This window comes from Salvelinus sp. IW2-2015, linkage group LG4p, assembly GCF_002910315.2.
Source record: "Salvelinus sp. IW2-2015 linkage group LG4p, ASM291031v2, whole genome shotgun sequence".
Classification (NCBI taxonomy): Eukaryota; Metazoa; Chordata; class Actinopteri; order Salmoniformes; family Salmonidae; genus Salvelinus; species Salvelinus sp. IW2-2015.
This window is the reverse complement of record NC_036841.1, coordinates 12,099,232-12,112,304: the sequence shown is the minus strand read 5'-3', so window position 1 is coordinate 12,112,304 and position 13,073 is coordinate 12,099,232. Positions and strand designations below refer to the sequence as shown.

The 13,073-nt window shown below is 43.5% G+C and overlaps 1 protein-coding gene across 3 annotated transcripts in view; it reads right to left on the bottom strand.

Moving 5' to 3' along the window:
• Window positions 1-13,073, bottom strand: part of LOC111960529 (echinoderm microtubule-associated protein-like 2) — a 34,725-nt gene that overhangs the window by 16,310 nt on the left and 5,342 nt on the right. For 2 of the 3 annotated variants that reach the window (XM_023982557.2, XM_023982558.3), the window contains exons 2-4: window positions 2,546-2,752; window positions 452-584; window positions 88-192 (exon numbers count right to left, since the gene is read on the bottom strand). In XM_023982557.2, coding sequence (XP_023838325.1) covers window positions 88-192; window positions 452-584; window positions 2,546-2,752 — 445 coding nt within the window. Of the gene's footprint in view, window positions 1-87; window positions 193-451; window positions 585-2,545; window positions 2,753-4,754; window positions 4,891-13,073 lie in introns of those variants that run through there. The other variant, XM_023982559.2, reaches the window with a different exon arrangement.

Sequence of the window (13,073 nt, the reverse complement as noted above, 5' to 3'; positions counted from 1 at the left end):
ATTGCTGTGTCAGTGTTTCGAGGTTTAGCTGAGTCAGTGTCTGTGTTTAGCGGGTTAGCGGTGTCTGTGCTTGTTTCAAACTGTCACCTGCTCCTGCCACATGCGGAGCTGCTGGACGAGGTGGTTCTGCTTCTGCTGTCAGACACCATCTCCTTCCTGGCCGTGGAGAGACGCTCTGTCGACATGCTCTTCCTGGTGGGGGAGGATAGGTGAGAGGGGGAAGAAGGAAGAGGAAAAAGACGAGAGGTGGAAAGAGGGGGAGGGTGAAGAGTGAACCAGGGTATTGAGAGGGATATGAAAGGCAAGAAATGTCCCCAGTCATTAGTTTACAGTGCCTACTGTACAGTAGATTCAATGCCACACTGCCACCCTAAGGTTGAGTTTGGAAATGCACATTAGAAGTATACCAAGAAAAACAGTATTAGATCCACACATTCGGACAATGGTGTACCTTTTGATTGACAGCGACACTTCCTTTTTGGGAGAAGAGGGGGAGGAAGGGTATCCCCCCGTACGTTTCTGCTGGACATAACCATTGCTGAGAGTGAGAGGCTTGGATGGTAAGGCTTGCAGGTGTTGGCGCACTGGCATCAAGAGGGAGAGAATGGTTCAGTAAACAGATGTATGTTGTTGAAGTTTTTCAATCGACACTGCAAATTCTTACCAAAGACTACATACAGTAGTAGTACATGGTTTATCTCCATTGCAAGTCTCATCTTTAAATACATGTAAAAAATATATATAGTTTCCTGATCTTTCTTATAGCTCTCAGATATAGGAGAGACACTTCAGAACAAACTTCCTTTAGATTTTTTAAAATTATTTTTCTATCTGTTCATCCATGTATGAAGCTGTTATTCAATGCGTTTCTATGGGACAAATGAAATGTTTAAATCAACAAATTTTTATATATATTTTTTGATACRTTAAGCTGATTCCAAATCACATAGCCATATGATCCTTGGTATGACAATCTTAAAACAATTCCCCCTGGCTGGCAACCAACACTCTCCACACCTTGTGCATCAGGTTTATAATGCAACATCCTCAGTAGTAGTAGCCTCACATATCAAGCTTCTAGACTCTCCTATTACAGCTAGTACAGTTGAAATCGGAAGTTTACCTACACCTTAGCCAAATACATTTAAACTCAGTTTCACAATTCCTGACATTTAATCCTAGTAAAAATACCCTGTCTTAGGTCAGTTAGGATCACCACTTTATTTTAAGAATGTGAAATGTCAGAATAATAGTAGGGAGAAGGATTTATTTAAGCTTTTATTTCTTTCATCACATTCCCAGTGGGTCAGAAGTTTACATACACTCAATTAGTACTTTGGTAGCATTGCCTTTAAATTGTTAAACTTGGGTCAAACATTGCGGGTAGCCTTCCACAAGCTTCCCACAATAAGTTGGGTGAATTTTGGCCCATTCCTCCTGACAGAGCTGGTGCAACTGAGTCAGGTGTGTAGGCCTCCTTGCTCGCACACACTTTTTCAGTTCTGCCCACAAATTTTCTATAAGATTGAGATCAGGGCTTTGTGATGGCCACTCCAATACCTTGACTTTGTTGTTCTTAAGCCATTTTGCCACAACTTTGGAAGTATGCTTGGGGTCATTGTCCATTTGGAAGACCCCATTTGCGACCAAGCTTTGACTTCCTGTCTGATGTCTTGAGATGTTGCTTCAATATATCCATACAATATATCCACATAAAAAGTACGATCTTTGTCCCCATGTGCAGTCTGGCTTTTTTATGGCGGTTTTGGAGCAGTGGCTTCTTCCTTGCTGAGTGTCCTTTCAGGTTATGTCGATATAAGACAAGTTTTACTGTGGATATAGATACTTTTGTACCTGTTTCCTCCAGCATCTTCACAAGGTCCTTTGCTGTTGTTCTGGGAGTGATTTGCACTTTTCGCACCAAAGTACGTTCATCTCTAGGAGACAGAACCCGTCTCCTTCCTGAGCGGTATGACGGCTGCGTGGTCCCATGGTGTTTATACTTGCGTACTGTTGTTTGTACAGATGAACGTGGACTTGTGGAGGTCTACAATTGTTTTCTGAGGTCTTTGCTGATTTATTTTCATTTTCCCATGATGTCAAGCAAAGAGGAACTGAGTTTGAAGGTAGGCCTTGAAATACATCCACAGGTACACCTCCAATTGACTCAAACTATGTCAATTAGCCTATCAGAAGCTTCTAAAGCCATGACATTATTTTCTGGAATTTTCCAAGCTATTTAAAGGCACAATCAACTTAGCGTATGTAAACGTCTGACCCACTGGAATTGTGATACACTGAATTATAAGTGAAATAATCTGTCTGTAAACAATTGTTGGAAAAATTACTTGTGTCGTGCACAAAGTAGATGTCCTAACCGACTTGCCAAAACTATAGTTTGTTAACAAGAAATTTGTGGAGTGATTGCAAAACAAGTTTTAATGACTCCAACCTAAGTGTACGCAAACTTCCGACTTCAACTGTATGTCGACGAGACTACGATGGTCTAACGTGGTCCCAGCCTCCTAGCTCCCCAGCCTCTCACTCTTGGTGGGTGCGGCCACGGTAGGCCTCCTCCCCCCAGCTCCGGCCCCCGGCTGGGTCAGCTCCTCACAGTAACCCAGTCTGCGCAGCGCGTCGGCCAGTTCAGCCTTCAGCAACTGGAGCTCATCCTCCTGCAACTGGACACGCTGCTCCAGGTGGGACAGGCGGTCGTCCACCTCCATGGTGCTGCCCGAAGACACGTTGTCATCTGGGAGATAGGGGGAGAGAGTGGGGGAAGAGAGTGGGGGAAATGGGGAGGGAGAGAGAGCGGGAGAAGGAAAAAGTGACAGATAGAGAAGGTGTCAGGAGCATGGAACAAAAGGTGTTTTGTTGTTCACCCAGTGCAGTAGCAGGAATTTGCATAATTCTCCAAGCTTTATGTGTTTGTTTTTGCTAATAAAGATTACACTAGGCTACTTCCTTGACAAACAGTATGTTGGTCTTAGATTCCAACACCAAAAATGACAGTGCTGGGGTTTCTGACAGAGATGAAAAGCTGTATTTGCTTGAAACAAAACTGAGGCCAAACCCGTTTTGAAGATTTTTTCTCTACATCACTGAAGAATAGCGGAGGTTCATAAAGATGACGGCCCTCATGCACTTAACACAAATGCCTCGATTGCTAAGTTAACTGTATTGTACACTGGCCTCCTTTACTCTTGTGTGTTGTCATTAGCACATTATACCTGGGTACCCCAGTTCTAGCTCCAAGACGCCGGCAATTTGAAAAAGTATATTGTGCTGAATCATTAGCGCATTGAACCATGTCGCGCGCCGTACTTTAAAAACTCATTGAATAGTGGTAAAACAATGACGTCATTTCTGAATTACTACATCTTTATGCACCTTCGCCATTGTGTGATGCTGGCTAGACCCTAACCCCTCGTCCTTCACTGGGATGACATAATTTGGCTGTCCAATTCAATCCTCTGTTTCAGCTCCAATGCTTAACTGTGCAATATCAGATAGGATGCCCTGTAACTGAAAAGTCTGACAATGTTTTCAAATGTCTTTCAACAAAACAATGCTGTTAGATCAGATTTTGTGACAATGCAACAGCATGCTGTACATACAGTATAATGCTGAGTTGACGACTGTTTGTTAGTTGATAACATTCCCGTATTCGTTATCATCATATGCCATTCAAATGACCAAGAGCCATTTATTTGCATACGACAATTCTACCTGGACTAATATGCATCTCTGCCATGCAGTACTGCCAACATGATTTCTGAGTATAATGCAAACTCTGACTGACATGCCTATTTACTCTGCCTGTCAATGAACCAATTATCTCATCTCTCAGTCAGAAATATTGTGGAAAAACACACATATTCAAAATTGGGCAGAGTGGAGAGTTTGACTTTAAAAATCCCAACATCTGTAAGAGGTTTTTATTCAGCAGGAGGGGAAATGAAAGAACATGTCAAACTGGATACTCCGACATGACAAATAGCTATTGGATTTTATGGGGACTTAGGTATCGTTTTTCATTAGGGAAATAACCAGCAAGATTCTTTTCCCAAATTGAATTACTTGGCTGATGCTGTCAATTAACCATGGCGTGCTTTATAACCTTGGTCACAATTTGAAATCTGCTGAGTAAAGCATTGATAAGATTTCAAATCGCCTCTGCAGCAAATGTAAATAACACTGCCAGGTTACAAAACAACCACAGCTAAGGAGGTTTACTCCACCCATCCCCATGTCACAAACTAAAACACCTCATTGAAACGTTTCTGGTAATGAATTAAGTGTGATCATTCATTCATTTAAACCTACCTAATTATTCAACAACGAGTCCACATGAACGCCATCCCATTACTTTGTTAATGAAACAGCCTTCCCGCTCGCACTTTACACACAGTAGCTGTCCGACAGACTGCAGGCTTATGATGCATACTCAATAACTTTCTCTTTACTGCCTCCAGCAGATGACACAGCACAGGCAAAGGACAGCTACAGCTAGCACAGTTAAAGCAGGTGGCCTCAGTGTTAAAAAATGCATGGCTACTAATGATATAATATGAAAATGACTAAATGGGGAGAGGAGAGAGGGAATGGGAGGGGAGGAGGGAAGGTTAGCTCTATGGCGTAAGGTGGAGAGGGATGAGCCCCTGTGTGATGCGAGAGGACAATGGAGGTCGGGGGCGAAACCAAAGCCTGCTGAAATATTCATAGGGCTCTGGGCTCTGCTTGCCTTCCCTTACCTGTCATGCTCAGTCACTCAGCCAGCCAGCCAGTCACTCCGTCAGACAGCCTGCTCTCCTCTCCTTAGCTCTCTTGGGGGCTCCCGGGATGCCAAGTCTGGGCTTCTTTCTTATGTAGGGTTTTCCCCTCCTCTCCTCTACAGCCAGTGCCTGTTCTGCCTCCCTCTTCCTGGACCAACACCCCCCCCCCTTATTCTCCTCCTCCTCCCTAGCGGTACGTGCAGCTCACAAAGAGACAGGCGAGTCACAGTTTGTAACAGGACACTGCTCCCTGCAGCCCTGCCTCCACAGCGGCAGCAGCAGTGGATGCAGCCTGAGTCTGGGAGGGAGGCTGGCTTGGCTGGGGGCCAGAACTATACTCTGCTGCAGAAACAGCCAGGCACTACCAGGAAGTGAGACTGCAGTGGGTGGGATCCGAGTCTCCTCCATTCATGACACACAAACACACTCACTCACTAACACACAGATACATGTGTATGTGCTCACATCAGCCACACCGTGGCATGGCTGGAATCATACTGTACATAATATCATTGACAGAATGACAGACACAATTCAGCCCCCTGCCTTCATCTCCAAGGAAGTCACTGAGGTCTTCTCTATCAATAACACACACACACACACACACACCACTGGGACCAGCGTCTACATGAGTAACAATGTGAGCAAACCCTAGGGAGGGGATCCCACTACCAGCTGTCACACCATGAAAACGGTAAAGACACCTGAACGCTGCCCTGTAGGTCTGAGATTTCCAAATAGATGAGCCATTGTTGTGGCACGCCGTCTGAGTCAGTCAATAAGACAAATAGGCCAGATGGTCACAAGTTAAAAGTACATTTACAAGCCTTTTTACCTTCTATTGTTTGCATTCATAATAAATCAATAGCTTATTGCGGGATAAAATACACCTGTACACTCAATTGCGATCTCAGCTGTTTAAGTGCTTAACCTCCAGTGACACTACGAGCTAAATTGTCAGCACCAGACCATTCAGAGTCCAGACTCGAGCTTTGGTCACACACACACACACACACACACACACAAAAAAAGGCAGCAACCAGTAAAGAAGCTGGTCAACCCTGACCAAGATGGCTCCAAAGCCAATTCAACCTCCTTTTGGCAGAGGAGCTGAGCTGCTCCCCTCTGTATTCCACCGTCTGGGGTGATCCGCAGCCTGGAACAGATCCTAAGTCTGCAGCACATCCAGGCTACCCAAATAGCACGTTTGGCACATTAGCACAAGTTGTGGGAACATGTGTTTTTGGTTTCACATTGGTTGTAGGAACGAAGCCATACGTTTCATAACCTGGTAAAACTAAGCTTTTTAAAATGTTCTGAGAACAGAAGTGAACATTTTGAATGTTTTGGGAACGTTCATTTTTAGGTTGCAGTGAGGTTCTGACAACGTTTTACTCTGGATCCTTCATTTCACTGCACCTATCCGGTATGTGACAATAAAACAATGTATGTGACACTGTTTTTTTTTTGGGTTTATTAATGATATTTTGAGTTTATAATAACGTCCTTAAAACTTTCCACTGAATGTTTAATAATAACATTTCTAGCTTATTTTGGTAAACTTTTTGAACTTCGAGCACAAAATAGGACACATGGAAATTGGAGATATAACTTTGAATTCAACATCCGGCGCCGAAACGAGATGCCGCCTCGCTTCGCGTTCCTTGGAAAATATGCAGTATTTTGTTTTTTTATGTGTTATTTTCTTACATCGGTACCCCAGGTAATCTTAGGTTTCATTACATACAGTCGAGGAACTACTGAATATACGATTAACGTCAACTCATCATCGTTCCTACCAGGAATATGACTTTCCCGAAACGGATCCAGTGTTTGCTTTCCACCCAATACAATGGATCTGATCCCACCGGTGACTCTGTGCGACGCCGTAAAAGGGCAAACGAGGCGGTCTCCTGCCAGGCTTCGAGACGGGCACATCGCGCTCCACTCCCTAGCATACTACTCGCCAATGTCCAGTCTCTTGACAATAAGGTTATGAAATCCGAGCACGGGTAGCATTCCAGAGAGACATCAGGGATTGCAACGTGCTCTGCTTCACGGAAACATGGCTAACTCAAGAGACGCTAACGGAGTCGGTGCAGCCAGCTGGTTCTTTCATGCATCGCGCCGACAAAACAAACATCTTTCTGGTAAGAAGAGGGGCGGGGGTATGCCTTATGATTAACGAGACGTGGTGTGATCATCATACAAACACACAGGAACTCAAGTCATTCTTCACCTGATCTAGAACTCCTCACAAAAAATGCGACCGCATTATCTACCAAGGGAATTCTCTTCAATCATAATCACAGCCGTATATATTCCCCCCCAAGCAGACACATCGATGGCCCTGAACGAACTTTATCTGACTCTTTGTAAACTGGAAACCACACACCCTGAGGCTGCATTCATCGTAGCTGGGATTTTACAAGGCTAATCTAAAACAAAACTCCCTAAATTCTATCAGCATATCGATTGTGCTACCAGGGCTGGAAAAACCCTAGATCATTGTTATACTAATTTTCCGCGACGCATATAAGGCCTCCCCCGCCCCCTTTCGGAAAAAGCTGACTACACTCCATTTGTTTGTCCAGCCTACAAACAAAAACTAAAACAACAAGCTCCCGCGCTCAGTCTGTTCAACGCTGTCGACCAATCTGATTCCACGCTTCAAGACTGCTTATCACGCGGATTGGAATATGTTCCGCATTGCGTCAACAACAATATTGACGATATGCTGATTCGGTGAGCGAGTTCATTAGGAAGTGCATTGACGATGTCGTACCCACACAACGTAAAACATTCCCAACAGAAACCGTGGATTGACGGCAGCATTCGCGTGAAACTGAAAGCGCGAAACCACTGCTTTTAACCAGGGCAAGGTGACCGGAAGCATGACCGAATACAAACAGTGTAGCTATCTCTCCGCAAGGCAATCAAACAGGCTAAGTCCCAGTACAGAGACAAAATCGAGTCGCAATTCAACAGCTCAGACACAAGAGGTATGTGGCAGGGTCTACAGTCAATCACGGATTACAAAAAAACCAGCCCCGTCGCGGACCCAGGATGTCTTGCTCCCCAGACAGGCTAAAACAACTTTTTTGCCCGCTTTGAGGACAATACAGTGCCACTGACACGGCCCCCTACCAAAACCTGCGCTCTCCTTCACTGCAGCCGAGGGTGAAAACATTTAAACGTGTTAACCCTCGCAAGGCTGCAGGCCCAGACGGCATTCCCAGCCCGCGTCCTCAGAGCATGCCGCGACCAGCTGGCTGGTGTGTTTACGGACATATTCAATCAATCCTTATCCCAGTCTGCTTTCCCACATGCTTCAAGAGGCCCATTGTTCCTGTTCCCAAGAAAGCTAAGGTAACTGAGCTAAACGACTACCGCCCCGTAGCACTCACTTCCGTCATCATGAAGTGCTTTGAGAGACTAGTCAAGGACCATATCACCTCCACCCTACCGGACACCCTAGACCCACTCCAATTTCTTACCGACCCAATAGGTCCACAGACGACGCAATCGCAACCACACTGCACACTGCCCTAACCCATCTGGACAAGAGGATACCCATGTGAGAATGCTGTTCATCAATTACAGCTCAGCATTAACACCATAGTACCCTCCAAACTCGTCATCAAGCTCGAGACCCTGGGTCTCGACCCGCCCTGTGCAACTGGGTCCTGGACTTCCTGACGGCCGCCCCCAGGTGGTGAGGGTAGGTAACAACATCTCCACCCCGCTGATCCTCAACACTGGGGCCCCACAAGGGTGCGTTCTGAGCCCTCTCCTGTACTCCCGTGTCACCACGACTGCGTGCCATGCACGCCCCAACTCAAACATCAAGTTTGCGGATGACAACTACAGTGGTAGGCTTGATTACCAACAACGACGAGACGCCTACAGGAGAGGTGAGGGCCCTCGAGTGTGTGTCAGGAAAATAACCTCACACTCAACGTCAACAAAACAAAGGAATGATTGTGGACTTCAGGAAACAGCAGAGGAGCACCCCCCTATCCACATCGACGGGTCAGTAGTGGAGAAGGTGGAAAGTTTTAAGTTCCTCGGCGTACCATCACGGACAACTGAATTGGTCCACCCACACAGACAGCGTCGTGAAGAAGCGCCAGCACGCCCTCTTCAACCTCAGGAGGCTGAAGAAATTCGGCTTGTCACCAAAAGCACTCACAAACTTCTACAGATGCACAATCGAGAGCATCCTGTCGGCTGTATCACCGCCTGGTACGGCAACTGCTCCGCCACAACCGTAAGGCTCTCCAGAGGGTAGTGAGGTCTGCAGAACGCATCACCGGGGCAACTACCTGCCCTCCAGGACACCTACACCACCCGATGTCACAGGAAGCCATAAAGATCATCAAGGACAACAACCACCCAACCACTCCTGTTCACCCCGCTATCATCCAGAAGGCGAGTCAGTACAGGTGCATCACAGGACGAGAGACTGAAAAAACAGCTTCTATCTCAAGGCCATCAGACTGTTAAACAGCCACCACTAACATTTAGCGGCCGCTGCCAACATACTGACTCAACTCCAGCCACTTAAAAAATGGGAATTGATGGAAATTATGTAAAAATGTACCACTACCACTTTAAACAATGCACTTAATATAATGTTTACATACCCTACATTACCCATCTCATATGTATTACTGTACTCTATATCATCTACTGCATCTTCCATCTATGTAATACATGTACCACTAGCCACTTTAAACATTGCCACTTTATTTACATACCCTACAGTACTCATCTCATATGTATATACGTACTCTATACCATCTACTGCATCTTGCCTATGCCGTTCTGTACCACCACTCATTCATAATCTTTATGTACATATTCTTTATCCTTACACTTGTGTGGTATAAGTAGTAGTTGTGGAATTGTTAGGTTAGATTACTTGTTGGTTATTACTGCATTGTCGGAACTAGAAGCACAAGCATTTCGCTACACTCGCATTAACATCTGCTAACCATGTGTATGTGACTAATAAATTTGATTTGATTTGATTTGAAAGCATCATACCGGCTGTATTTCTGTATGTTGAAAGTTACATATCTTGAAAACTTGATTGCTGACATGCAAAACATTTTGGGACTATATCAACAATGGACTAACCTTAGCCACAACCAGATTCAAACAGTCTCTAAGAGCTTTCCACACCTGGATTGTGTAACATTTGCCCATTATCCTTTTCAAAATTCTTCAGCCTCTCCCAAATTGGTCGTTGATCATAGCTTGACAACAATTTTCAAGTGGCGCCATAGATTTTCAACCAGATTTAAGTCAAAACTGTAACTCGATCACTCAGGAACATTCACTGTCTTCTTGGTAAGCAACTCCAGTGTAGATTTGGCATTGTGTTTTATGTTATTGTCCTGCTGAAAGGTGAATTCATCTCCCAGTGTCTGGCAGACTGAACCAGGTTCTCCTCTAAGATTTTGCCTGTGCATAGCTCCATTACGTTTCTTTTTTATCCTGCAAAACTCCTCAGCCCTTAACGATTACAAGTACACTACCGGTCAAAAGTTTTAAAACACCTACTCATTCAAGGGTTTTTCTTTATTTGTACTATTTTCTACATTGTAGAATAATAGTGAAGACATCAAAACTATGAAATAACACATATGGAATCATGTAGTAACCAAAAAAAGGGTTAAACAAATCCAAATTATTTTAATATTTGAGATTCTTCAAATAGAGCTTTGGTCACACACAAACACACACAGACAGCTTTCTCTCAATCAGCTTCATGAGGTAGATACCTGGAATGCATTTGAATTAACAGGTGTGCCTTTTTAAAAGTTGATTTGTGGAATTTCTTTCCTTCTTAATGCGTTTGAGCTAATCAGTTGTGTTGTGACAAGGTGGTGACAAGGTATACAGAAGATAGAGAGACCAAGTAAAAGACCAAGTCCATATGATGGCAAGAACAGCTCAAATAAGCAGTCCATCATTACTTTAAGACATGTAGGTCAGTCAATACGGAGCATTTCAAGAACTTTGAAAGTTTCTTCAAGTGCAGTCGCAAAAACCATCAAGCGCGATGATGAAACTGGCTCTCATGAGGACCACCACAGGAATGGAAGACCCAGAGTTACCTCTGCTGCGGAGGATAAGTTCATTAGTTACCAGCCTCAGAAATTGCAGTCCAAATAAATGCTTCAGAGTTCAAGTAACAGACACATCTCAACATCAACTGTTCCGTAACAGACACATCTCAACATCAATTGTTCAGAGGAGACTGTGTGAGTCAGGCCTTCATGGTCGAATTGATGCAAAGAAACCACTACTAAAAGGACACCAATAAGAAGAAAAGACTTGCTTGTCCTTTGGTCTGGAGTCCAAACTGGAGAGTTTTGGTTCTAACCGTGGGTGAATGGATGATCTCCGCATGTGTATTTCCCACCGTAAAGCACGGAGGAGGTGTTTTGGTGAGGGGATGCTTTGCTGGTGACACTGTCTGTGATTTCTTTAGAATTCAAGGCACACTTAACCAGCATGGCTACCACAGCATTCTGCAGCGATACGCCATCCCATCTGGTTTGGGCTTAGTGGGACTATCATTTGTTTTTCAACAGGACAATGACCCAACACACCTCCAGGCTCTATTTTACCAAGGAGAATGATGGAGTTGCTGCATCAGATGACCTGGCCTCCACAATCCCCCGACCTTAATCAAATTGAGATGGTTTCGGATGAGTCGGACCACAAAGTGAAGGAAAAGCAGCCAACAAGTGCTCAGCATATGTGGGAACTCTTTTAAGACTGACTGTTGGAAAAGCCTTCCAGGTGAAGCTGGTTGAGAGAATGCCAAGTGTGCAAAATTGTCATCAAGGCAAAGGGTAGCTGTTTGAAGAATCTCAAATATAAAATATATTTTGATTTGTTGAACACTTTTTTGGTTACTACATGATTCCATATGTGTTATTTCATAGTTTTGATGTCTTCACTATTCTACAATGTAGAAAATAGTAAAAATAAATAAAAACCCTTGAATGAGTAGGCGTTCTAAAACCTTTGACCGGTAGTGTATATCCATAACATGATGCAGCCACAACAATGCTTGAAAATATGGAGTGGTACTCAGTAATGTGTATTATTGGATTTGTGTACTCAGCACAAAAAGCAATTTGCTTTGTAATTTTTTTTGCAGTATTACTTTAGTGCCTTGTTGCAAACAGGATTCATGTCTTGTGTTATTTGTAACAATTGTAACAAACAATTTGTACAAGCTTCCTTCTTTTCACTGTCAATTAGGTCAGTATTGTTTAGTAATTACAAATATTGTTGATCCATTCTCAGAGTTCTCCTATCACAACCATTAAACTCTGTAACTGTTTTAAAGTCACTATTGGCCTCATGGTGAAATCTCTACGTGGTTTCCTTCTTTTCCGGCAACTGAGTTAGGAAGGACATCTGTATCTTTGTAGTGACTGGGTGTACTGATACACCATCCAAAGTGTAATTAATAACTTCACCATGCTCAAAGGGATATTCAATGTCTTCTTCTTTTTTTTATGTTTTACCTATCTACCAATAGGTGCACTTCTTTGCGAGGCATTGGAATACCTCCCTGGTCTTTGTGGTTGAATCTGTGTTTGGAATCCACTGCTCGACTGAGGGACCTTACCGATAATTATGTTTGGGGCACAGAGATGAGGTAGTCATTCAAAAATCATGTTAACCACTATTATTTGTTACACAGATTGAGTCCATGCAACTTATTATGTGACTTGTTAAGCAAATGTTTACTCCTGAACTTATTTAGGCTTGCCATAACAAAGGGGTTGAATAATTATTGACTCAAGACATTTCAGCTTTTCATTTTTAATTGATTTGTACAATTAATTAAACATAATTCCACTTTGACATTATGCACTATTGTATGTAGGCCAGTGACATAAAAAAAAATGCAATACATTTTCAATTCAGGCTGTAACAGCACAAAATGTGGAAAAAGTCAAAGGGTGTGAATACTTTCTCATGGCATTGTACAGTACATAAGACAGAAGGTAACTTAAGGCACAATTTGTGCTGTGAACATTGTTGTTCTATAGTAGTTAGTTGAATGACTGCTCAGAAATGAGCCTTTGTTACCATCTGTATGTTGTTACTCAAGACCGTCAGTGGCGTCGTTTAATTTACCGTCATAACTGTTGCTCAAGACTGTCAGTGGCGTCGTTTAATTTCAACTGTTAACATTATGAATTAATCAAGAAGCAGAAATCAAAGTTAGATTTGTACTTTGTTCGACAGATAAAAGCAGAGTAA